The 14,424-nt window shown below is 41.3% G+C and overlaps 1 protein-coding gene across 4 annotated transcripts in view; it reads right to left on the bottom strand.

The window, feature by feature from the left end:
* Positions 1–14,054, bottom strand: part of SLC44A3 (solute carrier family 44 member 3) — a 47,239-nt gene extending 33,185 nt beyond the window's left edge. For 2 of the 4 annotated variants that reach the window (XM_048496221.1, XM_048496225.1), the window contains exons 1-5: positions 13,492–13,666; positions 8,336–8,443; positions 3,574–3,716; positions 2,992–3,128; positions 1,340–1,433 (exon numbers count right to left, since the gene is read on the bottom strand). In XM_048496221.1, the coding sequence (XP_048352178.1) occupies positions 1,340–1,433; positions 2,992–3,128; positions 3,574–3,716; positions 8,336–8,443; positions 13,492–13,518 (509 nt within the window). In that variant the 5' untranslated portion in view covers positions 13,519–13,666. Of the gene's footprint in view, positions 1–1,339; positions 1,434–2,991; positions 3,129–3,573; positions 3,717–8,335; positions 8,444–13,491; positions 13,667–13,967 lie in introns of those variants that run through there. The other 2 variants (XM_048496224.1, XM_048496222.1) reach the window with 2 other exon arrangements.
* Positions 14,055–14,424: the final 370 nt, after the last annotated feature.

Below are 14,424 nucleotides of genomic sequence, written 5' to 3'. Positions count from 1 at the left end.
CTCTATTAAAGGGATAGGACATTTTTATCCAGGCCAATTGGCACCTCCACCTGAAAGACTATTTAGATAGCAATCATTGCTTCTCACCTCTGCTGAGATTCTGTGCATATTCACTGTTTCAACTATTAACCATTATGCTCACTGTCTCTATTTCTGTTATGCCTCTACATAGCCCTACAACTGGTACACAGTTGGAACTTCTCCTGAGGATCACTAAGAGATACTATAATAAAATCACTGCTGAAAACATTAGGTATGACAATAAAATTTCTAGGCATCATAGTGTCCTGGCACCTGGGATTTGTTGAGTGCTCTAAGAATGCCAAATGATGGTCTTGTGCTTACTGTGTTATGGTGGTATGCACTGAGGAAGGCAGTTTGCTGGGGTTTTTAAATGTTTGCTGAGTGGTCCATCCTATTGCCTAGTGCAGGGGTCTGCAACCTCAGCTCTCCAGATGTTCATGGACTACAAATCCCATCAGCCCCTGCCAGCATGGCCAATTGGCCATGTCCTCTCCTTGCCTTATTTAAATTACCTCTCCCCTTAGAATTATGCAGAATACAACTCAAATAAACGGTTTGACACACAGAAACTGCAAGAATATAGCTATGTTATGTTAGATTAAGAAATATACACTTCAAAGGCTGCAGTGCCAACTATCTATACATGTTGTATTATATTGTATAAGTTATTCACTGAGTTACAACATGCTATACATTTCCTATATGTACTTAGCTTAGTCATAAATAGGGAGTTTAGATGTGATCTTAAGAAATTAGTTTTGACCAAATTATTCCATTTCTTTGTTATACTGTTGTAAAGATTAACATTTTCAACAGTTGATATTCAAACTATTTTACAAAGAAACAAGCAGAAATCAGAAACAACTTTTAAATCGGCTGGGTTTTGTGGGTTTTCCAGGCTGTGTGGCCATGGTCTGATAGTGTTTGCTCCTAACGTTTTACCCTATCTAAGGCTGCCATCTTCAGAGATCTGCCATAGAAAGATGTGTTTCAAATCATCTTATTGTGACATGCTTCTGAAGATGCCAGCAGCAGATTTAGGTGAAATGTCAGGAGCAAAACCTACCAGACCATGGCCACACAATCTGGGAAATCCACAACACCCACTTGATTCTGGTCGTGAAAACCTTTGACAATAAAACATTTAAATCAATAGTAACTAGGACCTTCCTCCAAACTCAAAAACTTAATCCAGTAAATTAATGAAAAAAATTAATTCAATTGCTTTGGAGTCAGATGCCATTTAGAAAAAAAATCAAACAAAATATGGAAGGGCTTCTGGATAACAAAAAAAAATATGCACAGTATTGTTTACCTTGGTGGAACTGGTAAGCTGGGGCAAATCACAGGAGCTTTGGGATTATGTATACAACCAGTAGTGTTCAGACTGTAAACACAAAGGCAAGAACCTACACAGAACAAAATCCACACAAAATGGTAAGATACTAGTAATAAAAATAAATGTTAGAAACAAATGTTATGCAATTTCTTTAAGGTTGCTGACCAATGATATTATTGTGCAATTTAACAAAACATCTCAGATCTCAGAACACAAAAATACACAAGCCAGTGTTCTTCTAAAATGCATAAACTGTGCAAAAATTCAGATTGTGGTCTTCAAAATCCACTTGTAATATAATCTGATAATTTTGACAGGGTGTTTACAACATCACTCTGCTTCACTTGCGTCTCAAAGACTTCAATCACAATCCAGAGATCTTCATAAAAATAGCAAGGTCCCAGTTTGGAAAAAGAATCTGTACATTTATCTCATTTCTGCACAAAGGCTATCATTGCTTGATCTAGGCTTCTGAATATGTGCAGAGTTAGAAGAAACAGGCACAAGGGAAAGGTCTTCCGTAGAAGAGCTAACAGCCACAAATCTTTAGTTTCAAATTCTGACATTTGCCTGGCCAGTTCTCCTGACTGAGATATATAAATATTTATACATGCAAATACAAATGATCTGCCAAGATAAGCTAAGAACAACAAATAGGGATTTTTCAAGTATGTAAAGAGAAAGGAAACAGTGGATCCACTGCCCAGCAAGGATGATAAATAGGTGATCAAGAGAAGGCAGAACTGCTCCATTCCTATTTTGTCTCTGACCTTTCCCAGAAGGGAACTGTTACAACTTTGCAAAGACAGCGCAAGGGGACAGGATTGTATCTGAAGACTGGTTAAGATTACAGGGAGTATCTAGCTATTACTTCACATCTTCAGGGCAGATGATTTCCACACAAGGGTGCTAAAGGAACTTGTTGATGTACTCTATATCTGTTATCATCTTTGAGAAATCCTTCTGATTGGTGAGATGCTACAAGCTTCAAGATGGGTAAATGTTGCCCCAATTTTCAAAAGGAGGGAAAGGAAAATCCAGAAAACCATACATTGATGTCTGTCTTTGATAGCAGGTAAGATATCGGAAAAAAGCATAAAACAGTCAATCTTTTAAACACCTTGAAAACATGTGGGATTTAGCATGATGTTTCACGAGTAAATCTCAACCTACTAATCCTTATTGGCCCCTGCTAGGCAGCCATAATTGTGTTGCCAAGTTTAACATTTAGTTTCCATCACTAAAAGGCAGGTGGAGGTGGCAGGGCCCTTTCCTGTTTTGGCCTTATCAAGGTCAGGCCTGGCAGCAACCACTAGGTAACTTGCTCAACCCACTCAAGCCTGTCTTCTTGATACTGTTCAACTTGCTCACCCTATAAAAGGCAGTGGGGTATAAAGATTAGAGTTTTAGAGTTTAGGGATCTGCAAGACCCAAGTTCTAATACCTACTCTGTCATGGAAGCTCCCTGGGTGTCCATGGGCCAGTCACACATTCTCAGTCTAACCTCTCTAACTGCTGTTGTGAGGATAACATGGAAGATCATTATAAAGGCTGCTTTAGATCCCCATTGTGGATAAAGGAGAGCTATAAATGAAATAAATAAATAAATTCATGTACTTTTTACATACCATTATTATCTGCAAAAAGCTGAATATCTTCCAAGGAATTAAGCTGTTCTTGTGGACAACTTGATACACATAATGCAGTTGAGTTTATTTTAAGATTTTGGATTTTCAAGTCACAGGAATTCAAAAAGAATACAAATCTAGCAGAGAAAAAAGAACTTCCATTCAGTCCTATTTATATTTTTACTTTGCCACTCTGACGATTCAATTTTCCCCAGCAAACTCAAAACATTAAAATGTTAAAATCTCACTTGCTACATAAAATCTTACTTGCTACATAATGCAATTTCATCATAATCAAAATACAGACTGGATTTACACTGTTGATTCTGCAAAGTATTATTTTTATGTCCTTGATTTCAACATGATAATTGGACTTACCGAAATCATTACTGAGCACAACTGTTGCTTTTAAGGTATTTATGTAGTTGTGTTTTGCAGAGCTGTCATTAGAACATTTTTCTAGGAAATGAACAGGCCCACTGAAAAGATCTGAGTAAGATTCTTAGTAGACTTGCTCAGTACTCATCTTTGTTTCACACACGTTGTTAGTACTGAAGCTGCTTAGAACAAAAGCATACTCACTTTCTGTTTGTCATGTCCTGCCCGGACAAAGGTGCGCCTGCCACAGGAGTGTTCTTCCGGCCACATATGTTTCCATAGCTGTCATACCCAAACACAAGTCTTTCTGCAGCTCCAGCAGTTACAGCATAGCCAGTTATAAACATCTATGAGAACATATATTATACTAGTTATTCTCTTGGAATTTACATGCTGCGTTTCAAATGTGCTTCTCATACCTTCCAGCTGTCATTTTATATTTTGTAAAACAAATTTATAGAAGCCCTTAACACTGTACTGATCAGTTTGGAGTAAAACATCTCTAGAGGGCCAAAGAATAAACATTATTACATTTAGGATCAATGTTGAGTAAGAGTGTCCAAATCTTTAGGAAGATTAACTATAATCCGGGGGGGGGGGGGCTGAAACTATTGAGGGGCCAGCAAGACCCTGGCACTGGCAGAAATGTTAATTACACCAGTGTAAGGAGCATTTATGCCAATGCAGAGGCATTTAGGCTGGCGCTGGGGCCAGCGCTTTTTCAGTGCAGGAGCCTGTGCCGGCATGAAAGGGGCATTCCTAAGCCCTTTCAGGTCAGGGTGCCACCACTTGCCAGCACACATTTACAACAGCAAAGTCAGTGGCTCAACCCAGTGGCGTAGAGCCAAGGAGGTGGGGGTGCGCAATGCACCAGGTGTGCGCTAGTGCAGGGGCATGGTGGGGGCATTCTGGGTTGTTCCAGGGTGGGGCGGGGGCATGGCAGGACGCAGGAAGCACACGTGCCCCGGGCAGAGTTCCCCCTCCCTCCAGCCCTGGCTCAGCCTATTGTGCTACATAGGCCACTCGCACAGGGTAAGGGGCAGTGTATCTTTTGGTCTGCTGGCCACAGCACTGCAAGACTGTTAGGAGCAATGCAGCCGCACTGTCCCCAGCTGTGCCACAGCTATCGTCCCCCCCCCCCCGGATTGCACTGCCCAATAGCAGCGTAAAAGCAAAAGAGTTCCATGTCAATATTTTCTCTACGTTCTTTACCATAGATCAGGGGTCTCATGTGTTTTGACAGAAAATTCTATGAAGATCAGAATCAGGTGGTGGAGTATCATCATTAACACAAAGAGCACAAACTAATGCCACTACATTACCAATGGGATATTAGCTATGTCACCAACCTAACAGTACTCACTGACTATGCTGCCCAAAGAAAGCTCTGTGACTGTATCAAAAGTAAGAAATAGAATCAACCTAGATGCCAGCGTGATGGCCAGTGTGACAGACTTCAATCTGGGAAACCCAAGTTCAAATCCCCACTCAGGGAGGGGTGACCTTTGGCCAGTCACTCTCTCCCAACCTGACCTATCATATGATTGTTTTTGTGAAGATAAAATGTAAGAGGGGAGAACTATGTTTTGGGAGAAATGATTCCAATAGAAGCAATGTAGGTTGACACAAATGGGCTATTTCCTATGGTAAAAGCAAAAACAAGGAAATTACTATCCACAGAGCAATGAAAAGCCAGATGGCTTGCCCGTGATTGGACCCTGCTTAAGTGACACCACCAATACCTATCACAGCTAAAGCAGATGCGTAAAACTGGATTATTCTTCCTTCTGAACAGTAACCTCAATGTTAGGTTCTTAAAGAGAATTTACAAACACACAACTAATTAATACTGTAGTGGTGACTAAGGCTGTATTCAGACATCATGAACAAACTACAATCTGTACATGATATGGAACAGCCCTGAAAACCACAGACTCTTGCTCATAAACCAGGATATGGTTTAGAATCCTGGCCTGTGACCAAAAAAACCTCCCAATTTGTTAAAGCACCTGAATTCAAATGTCATAAAAACTGTGGTTCGATCAAAGTCTTCTTAAATCAGGGACAGCAGCTTCATTGGTGAGGTGAGGAAAACAGGTTTTCTATTTGTATGGTTCCCAGTCTGTTTCTTCAGTGTAACTAGTATCCAGTATGGCTTTTTTTTCCACAATCCTTAGATAACACTTTTCAACAGTCAAAAGTGGCCTCTTATTTTACAAGTGAAAAAAAATTATAGGATGCACTTGATCATATCTCTGTGTATACCAATGCAGGCACGCTAAGCAACGAGTGTACACAATTCTCTATTGTACTATGTACACATTGTAAGAAAACTTGATTGTGATGGATTCTTGGAGACTGAAAACATGTATCCTCCTCTTTGACACATCAGTTAATTTTCCATATGGCTATAAAATCTGTGAGAGAAATGTTATGGTATATGCATTTATTTATTTAATTTATGCCCCACTTTTTCTTCCCAAAGGGGAGCCAGAGCAATCTACATCACTTTCTACTCCTCCATTTTATCCTCACAGCAACCTTGTGAGGTAGCTTAGTCTGAGAATGTATTACTGACCCAAGATCACTCAACAAGGTTCCAAGGTAGAGTGGGGATTTGAACCTTTGTCACCCTGATCCTAGTCTAACACTCTAATCACTATTCTACACAACCCTGTATTAAACATTAAGCATAATATGCATGTGCTTAGGGCACCAAGGGGAAAGGGGGAATCACAGAAAGTGGGAAAAGGGCACCCCCACAACAGAAAAGTTAGTTCAACTTCAGGTGAACTGGGGCTCCACAATAAAGGCCTCTGTCACGTACATGTATACTTTACAGATAGAAATGCTATGCATCGTTAAGGTTTTCAAAAACAATTAAATACAGGATGGTTTGTTTATGTGTGTAATAATGGTTGATACCTGTATATTTGTATGCCTGCCTATCTGTTCCTGCCAATTAGTTAACACAGTACATTGTAGCACAATTTTTCTTTAGCAAGGTTCAGAAAAATATTTAACTTGAAATATCTGAAATGATAAGTTTAAACATTTTATTTACATTGTTCCCTTATGGCAATTTACAACATATATTATTGAAAAATTGCATTTTTCTACTGCCCAGCCCTAGCTATCCCTATACATAATTTGCTAAGGGTTTGGAACATTTGACAATGAACCCCCGACCAATGGGTGCACAGGACTCCCATTGACAGGAAGTGCGTCCCTCACATCCAATCCCCCCTCCCTTCCCAAGACATGCAGGCCTTGGGAAGAAAGGTGGGGGGATAAGCACAAAGGATTGTTTCCCAAGCCATGCAGGGCTTGGGAAACTGCGGGGGGGGGGGGGAGGACAGCCCAATCCTCCATGTGGGGCTCAGCTAGGATCAGGGGTCCTTCTTGGTTTCCCACACTGCACAGGGCTTGGAAAATAAGGGGAGAACAGCCTTCTCCTACCCGCCCTCCCCTCCCCCCACATGTAGAGCCCATTTCATTTCATTTTAAAATGGGCTTTATTGCTAGTAACCAAATAAATTGTTTTTGCAATAATTAAATGAAGTAAAAGCAGGCTATATTGTGAATATAAATTGTGAAATCTGGTCAGACTGGCCTGCATGTAAACTGAATAATGAATTTTGCAAATAGAAGGGCCAGATCACCTAGGTCGGACTGTGCTTAGAGCATCAGTCAGCATCAGCATCAGTCAGACTACCAAGCAGGCTCTCATGATGTTGCCATCCATTAAGCATATTAGGCCTGCAAGTGATACAAGTGATCATCATTTTAAGGGGAGGGGGAATAGGGAAGGGGCCCATCATTTTTAATAGTAAAACAAAGAGTAAAGGCTTCTTGGCAAACTGCAAAGAGATGTTTAGAGTAAATAATATTAAATGAAGTATCATAAACATTTATGATAAATGTTTGATAATGGCATGTTATGATAATGGCAACAATTATGCCAGCATGGCAACAGACTCACATGTAGTTTTTTGTAAGGATTATTATATTGCCAGCTTTGCAATTGGCCCTGTACTTAATAGAAACATCAATTCATCTACTGTTGTTAGCTTAATATGCAACGGTTTGCTTAATATGCAATTGTGCAACACTATCATATTCCTTGAGCCTTGCTACTTAACAGTGAATAATGTAACGTTAGCTGCCTAGCACATTTATCTTAAACACATTTACTTAGATTACAGTTACTGGAAAAAACAGTGAATCAAATAAGCTGAACCTTACTCACAAAAACTGGTCTGTAAGTCTACAATACTGAACATAATTATTACCAAGTAGACCCTTTTAAAGTAAATATGTACAGGATAGACTGTGCAGAGAAAAATGTTTACATGTTTTCCATATATGAACAGGAGCTCATCAGCTATCTCTGAAGAGAATCCTTCAGAGAACTAAGGCCGTAGTAGAGAATGCCTTACCCCCATTCAACAAAGATGATACCTCCCATTGAACAGTGCTAAGTTTAATGCTGACAAGACTATACTTAACCCCAGGTCAGCCACACTGCTGACTCTTGATGTCAGTTTCTCTCAGCCTCAATTTTTCATCTTTAAAACACTATTCAGAACATAAATTATATAAAAAGTAGACATCTGGAAAAAATGTGCATTTGTGTTTGTAGTATTTGTAATACCTTCTTATTCCTCATTCATTCCTATACACAGCCATTGACAGTATTCCCATACCTGGGGTGTTCATACACTGTTCTTTCTCTCAAGCACATTCACTCACATTTCCAACTCCCTTAAATGCCTTCTCTATCTCCATAAGAACATAAGAACAGCCTTGCTGAACGAGACCAGTCTTAAGCACTACTATAGAACTTCAGAAATCAGTGTTACAGTATTATAACAGTAAAGATACTATATCACTCATGCAGCAAGCTTTTCATTACTATCAACTTTAATAATTTTTTTTGCAATATATTATTTATGAGACTACTTACCAAACCTGCCCAGAAGAGAAAGAATAGCATCAACCAAAGGGAGTCTGTGCATTTTCTGTACATTAATGGTCGCCACTGCCTTGGTTCAGATAACCCATCTTCAGAAACCTAGTATTTAAATGTTACATTTTTAAAAAATACAAAAATAAGTCCAGTATATACTAAAAGACAAGTTTAGATGGAATCGGAAAATTCCTAGAGATTGGGAAATTCCTAAAGATTTGAAGGTCGTGTCGGGGTGGGGGTGGAGGTAATTAATGCCATATTAAGCCAAAGTTTTGGGTTATAGACCTGAATTCTACCAAAGAATTCATCCCTAGCAGGAGTTATGGTATATCAGCCCAGGTTTCCCACTTACAGCCCTTGTTTCCTATTCTTTCGTACAGATATACCAATTTGGAAACTGGACATATTCCAGCTCTTGCTTAACGGACAATTGCCAATTTTTCTCTTTAACTTTCTCTTAGTATGGCATTTATGCACTTGTGGATTCCTTCACATTGAACGTACATTCCCTTTGGTTTGGATTCTCTGTTACATGCACTTTTCCCCCTCTTTGGAACTCGCCACACTCTTAGCTTAGAGAATCCTCACCATTTCTGAAACTCAATAAAGTATAACTTTTTCGCTCCCTTTGTACTAAAATGCATAACTTTTTCGCTCCCTTTGCACTAAAATGAACAACTGAATGGAAGCATACAGTATTTTTTATAATGTTATGTTCACAAAGTACCACACAAAGTAGCACACCATGACAACAACTATCATTGCCATATACCTAGTCAGCATCTTTCTTGCTGCACATTTGCTGGACTTGTGCTATACAACAAAATCATTCCAAATATGTAAGCTTGCAAGTGCTCTTGTAATATGTAAGTGCTCTTTAACCTATTCATAAATGACCTGGAAGTAGGGGTGGGTAGCGTGGTGGCCAAGTTTGCAGATGATACCAAATTATGTAGGGTGGTGAGAACCACAAAGGATTGCGAAGAGCTCCAAGCGGACCTTGATAAATTAGGTGAGTGGGCTAAGAAATGGCAAATGCAGTTCAATGTAGCAAAATGCAAAGTGATGCACATAGGGGCAAAAAATCCAAACTTCACATACACGCTACAGGGGTCAGTGCTATCAGTCACAGACCAGGAAAGGGATTTGGGCATCTTAATTGATAGTTCCATGGGAATGTCAACTCAATGTATGGCAGCTGTGAAAAAGGCAAACTCTATGCTGGGGATAATCAGGAAAGGAATTGATAATAAAACTGCAAAGATTGTCATGCCCTTATATAAAGCCGTGGTGCGACCACACTTGGAGTACTGTGTTCAGTTCTGGTCACCACATCTCAAAAAGGATATTGAAGAGATAGAAAAAGTGCAGAGAAGGGCAACGAGGATGATTGAGGGACTGGAGCACCTTCCTTATGAGGAAAGGCTGCAGCGTTTGGGACTCTTTAGTTTGGAGAGGAGACGTCTGAGGGGGGGATATGATTGAAGTCTATAAAATTATGCATGGGGTAGAAAATGTTGACAGAGAGAAATTTTTCTCTCTTTCTCACAATACTAGAACCAGGGGGCATTCATTGAAAATGCTGGGGGGGAAGAATTAGAACTAATAAAAGGAAACACTTCTTCACGCAACGTGTGATTGGTGTTTGGAATATGCTGCCACAGGAGGTGGTGATGGCCACTAACCTGGATAGCTTTAAAAGGGGCTTGGACAGATTTATGGAGGAGAAGTCAATTTATGGCTACCAATCTTGATCCTCTTTGATCTGAGATTGCAAATGCCTTAACAGTCCAGGTGCTCGGGAGCAACAGCCGCAGAAGGCCATTGCTTTCACATCCTACATGTGAACTCCCAAAGGCACCTGGTGGGCCACTGCGAGTAGCAGAGAGCTGGACTAGATGGACTCTGGTCTGATCCAGCTGGCTTGTTCTTATGTTCTTATGTTCTTATGCAAGGAACCAGATAGCATTTATTTTTATTTATACCATAAATTCTAAAGTTTTAATTCACTGTTGCCCATCAAGTATGCAACATCAAATCCCTCTCCCAAGACTCCATACATAAAAATATGTTTATAATCTATGCAGAGCCGAATTTAGATTAACAGAGGCCCTAGGCCAGTGATGGCGAACCTTTTTGAGACCGAGTGCCCAAATTGCAACCCAAAACCCACTTATTTATTGCAAAGTGCCAACATGGCAATTTAATCTGAATGCTGAGGTTTTAGTTTAGAAAAAACGGTTGGTTCCGAGGCGTGCATTACTCGGGAGTAAGCTTGGTGGTAGTCGTTAGCTTTGCTTTGAAGCAACCATGCAACTCTTCGAACGGGTGAATCACGACTCTAGAAGGGTTTACTCAGAAGCAAGCCCCATTGCCAGCAACTGAGCTTACTCCCATGTAAAGGATTACGTTTTAGTTCTTTGCATGAGAATCAGTGGGGTTTAACAGCGCTTAACAGGGTTACCTACACTGATTCCTCAAAACTAGGTCTTAGGTTTAATGCTAATAATTGAGCCCAGCGGCACAGGCCAGCCTTGATGTGTTTGTGTGTGGGGGCGATTCCCCCTGCACACATGATGAACTGTTTGCGCGTGCCCACAGAGAGGGCTCTGAGTGCCACCTCTGGCACCCGTGCCATAGGTTTGCCACCACTGCCCTAGGCTATTCCACCTGTGAGGTTCCCCTTCCCAATCCACACCCTCACAACTAGAGGAAGATGGAAGAGTGTTTTAAACCTGAGTAAAGATGAGCATGATGACAGGCAATGATGAAGAGAGGGGGAACTGCCTGTGCGCCCCCTTCCATCCAGCCCCAGCCCCCCCATGACCGCAATGACGGCGCCCGGGGCAAGCCCCCCCCTCGATGCCCCCATTGCATCTATGCCACTGATGACAGGTATTTAAAATTCCACAATTCCTCCAAAATCCATAAATGTTAAAATTAACACTGAAAAACTTGCCATAACGGAACTTTGTAAGCATTTGTAGAATAAGCAGGAATTTTAAGGAAAATGAAATTGTAAGTTTACTGTTATATCCTTTAAAAAAAAATCTTGAGCTTCCACATTTTATTGCCTAGGAAGTGTTAATAAGATCATGACTACCTGACAGTGCCACTTTTAAATCCTACTTAATGTTATAATTAGACAGTCAGTTTAAAAATACATGTTAAGAAATAAACTACAATCATCAAATACACTAACACTAAGAAAGTTCTAGTTCTAGCAAAATTGTCCAAAAGTTCATCAACATTCGTTTGTCTATGTTGGTCACTTTCATTGTTCAGAATGCACAGTGCAGACAATCTCTCTTGAGACATTGTGGCCCTTAATTCATTTTTAATTCTTTTGAATTTTGAAAAAGATTTCTCTCCCAAGCGGTTAGTAACCATTAAGCTACAAAATACTGCTTTGATGTAAGACTGCTTCCATATTAGAGAAGGCCATCTGAATTTTTACTTGTGTATAATTTGGTAAAGATCTGTATGAGACAGAGAGTGCTCTTCTGTAGGCCTATGCCTTTGTCTTGTGTACCAGCAAAAGTGCAAAAGTTCATCAGTAAGTTTCAGGTCAACATCTTCTGGGTATGCTTCCATCAACATTTCAACACCTTGCAGAATTTCTTGCTTAGATGCTGTCAGATTAGCAAGAAAGGAAAACATTTGTGCAATATCACTGTACACAGTAGCTCTTCATCAGCTGGCTTCAAGTGACTAGTATAGGAATAAAGAATTTAACTTATCTCTGATTAAAAGTTCATCTAAAGCATCAGGACCAGGTGCACTTCCATAATTTCCTTGCTGTTTCCTTACTCTTTGTCTCCCTGTGACAATTCTGTAGTTAACATATGGTAAGGTGGCTTTTGCTTGTTGCTCAAGCTCATCAAAATCTTCTCTAATTTTTTTTAAATCATGAAATGAACTGTACAAGTTCTCAGTAACAGTTCTGATTGGTGAATGGCTTTGCTGACCCTGTGAAAATGACCTAGCACATGGGTCCACATTTATGCAGCATAAACACAAATTCCAGTTCTTCCATTTTCTGCAAAAAAAGATTGTTACCCTGAACCCCCCCGCCCTCCAGCAATCAGCATAAGAAATTCTCATACTCAGAGTTTGATAACAAGTTTATAACAAGTTTTGGATCCTTCTGAGGGGAACGACTTGCAGCTTCAGGACCTCCAGTGAATCGAGAAGATTATGCCTTTTCTTTCTTACATGGAATATCCTACCTCTTTAGCTCCCCTAGTGAACTCAGGGTTACACAAGGAAAACTACTGAAGAGTTGTTTAGAGAATACAGTGGGTTATGACAGCGTGTGTAAGAAAGGCCTATGAGAGAATGTCAAAAATATTATACACCTTGGCTGGAGGTGCCCTTTAAGCTTCAGCCTGCCAAGCTAAATCCAGCCCAACAAATATGCCCAAAATACCCAAATGTCCATTCTCCCCCCACCTCCAACTCTTAATGACGTCAAGATTTTAAGATCACCACAGAGGGCATTATGGTCCTGTTAAGAAACACGGATTTTTTTACCCGTGCCCTAATGGAAACTTTGAGGGCAATTTGCATACATATTTACAGTTTTGCAATCCTGCTACACTGAAAACATGAATGGAAATCTTATTATCGCTGCCTGCTATGAAACCTACTTAAGTGGAGAGTCTGTTCTGCCTAGCCATGCACCTCTCAGTCCTGGGCTTCCACCCTCCCTCCTTATGAACTTTACGACACAGCTGCGGAACGAGACCCTACCCATGGTGGGCAGCAAAAAGAGCACCTGTCCTCCTAGAAAGAGACGGCCCCTCGTCTCCAAAGCGAAGGGAGGGGCGAAGGGAGGCGACTGCGCCGCAGGTGGCGCGAGACCCTTCTCTAAGCGTCCCCGGATCGTCCCCAGAGCCGAGGAGGTGGCGTTATTCAGTTAACCGAGGAAAACAGCGCCTTGCCCTCTAGGGAGGAACAGGAGCTGCCACCGCCGAAACCGCCTTTTTTCCCCTCCTCCTCAAGAGCCTCCTCCTCTCCTCCTCCTTGCTCCAAGAAAGTAGATGGCAAAAACCTCCCCGCGCCTCTGCGCCCTCCGTGCCTGCCCGCCTGCCTGCTCCGCTCCCTCGCAGGCCCCCTCCGAGCCAGCCTCCCGCTGTGTGGTCCCTTACCACGTACTCGCCGCTGAAGCACGCCATGCTGCTCGCTTCCCGCCTCCCCCTCTGGGGCAGCCTGGGCGGCTCCGCTCTGCTTTGCCAGCCTGGGAAAGGGAGGCTCGCCTGCTGGGTGCGGATTGCTTGCTTTGCAGGAGACAGCCGCCTACCTCTCTCGCCCTCCTGCAGCCCGGTGCCTTGGCCTTGAAGCACCTCCCTGTTTAACCCACCCCTTTCGGTGCAGAGGTTTTTTTTCTCCTAATCCCCACACGGATAGCAATTACCCTTTTTGGCATGGTTTGTGGCTCTCGGTGCGAGTTTATTTATGTCCTAGAAAGAAAGAAAGAAAGAAAGAAAGAAAGAAAGAAAGAAAGAAAGAAAGAAAGAAAGAAAGAAAGAAAGAAAGAAGCATGAGTATGAAATGGCCGGAGCCAGTTCTTCACCTGGTATCCGCAACTTAGTACTTACAAGTGTATCATGGTGTTCATATTCACCTGGAAATAAGGACCAAAAGGACCTTTTGGTTTATGCCTGAGGAAAGATCATACACGATTGCTGCATGGTGTAGTTGCCTGTATGGGATGTGGGATCACTGCTTTAGTACAGTGTCCAGTAGGAGTGGGAGGGAGGGAGAGACTCATTCAGACCCCCAGTCAGCCATCCAACTCTTGGGCAAATCATTCTCTCTCAGTTTGTACCTAATGCATGGGGTTGTTGGGAACATGCAGAGGAGAGTCGCTCACTGAACTCCTCGAAAGAGATATTGAATAAATATATCTTGGAGAGATTTATGTGAGCAAGAATACAGTTGGAGCCACCCACCATGATGATACATAAATAGGAAATGCAGCTATTTTGCCACAATTAGGGTATTACCTGCTTTCTTAAGAAATTATAAAGAAAATTATTTTTTCTTTACATTCAAATTAAACTTATTTATTGCTTTCGGAT

This window comes from Sphaerodactylus townsendi, linkage group LG05, assembly GCF_021028975.2.
Source record: "Sphaerodactylus townsendi isolate TG3544 linkage group LG05, MPM_Stown_v2.3, whole genome shotgun sequence".
Classification (NCBI taxonomy): domain Eukaryota; kingdom Metazoa; phylum Chordata; class Lepidosauria; order Squamata; family Sphaerodactylidae; genus Sphaerodactylus; species Sphaerodactylus townsendi.
This window is presented reverse-complemented; position numbering and strand designations above follow the sequence as displayed.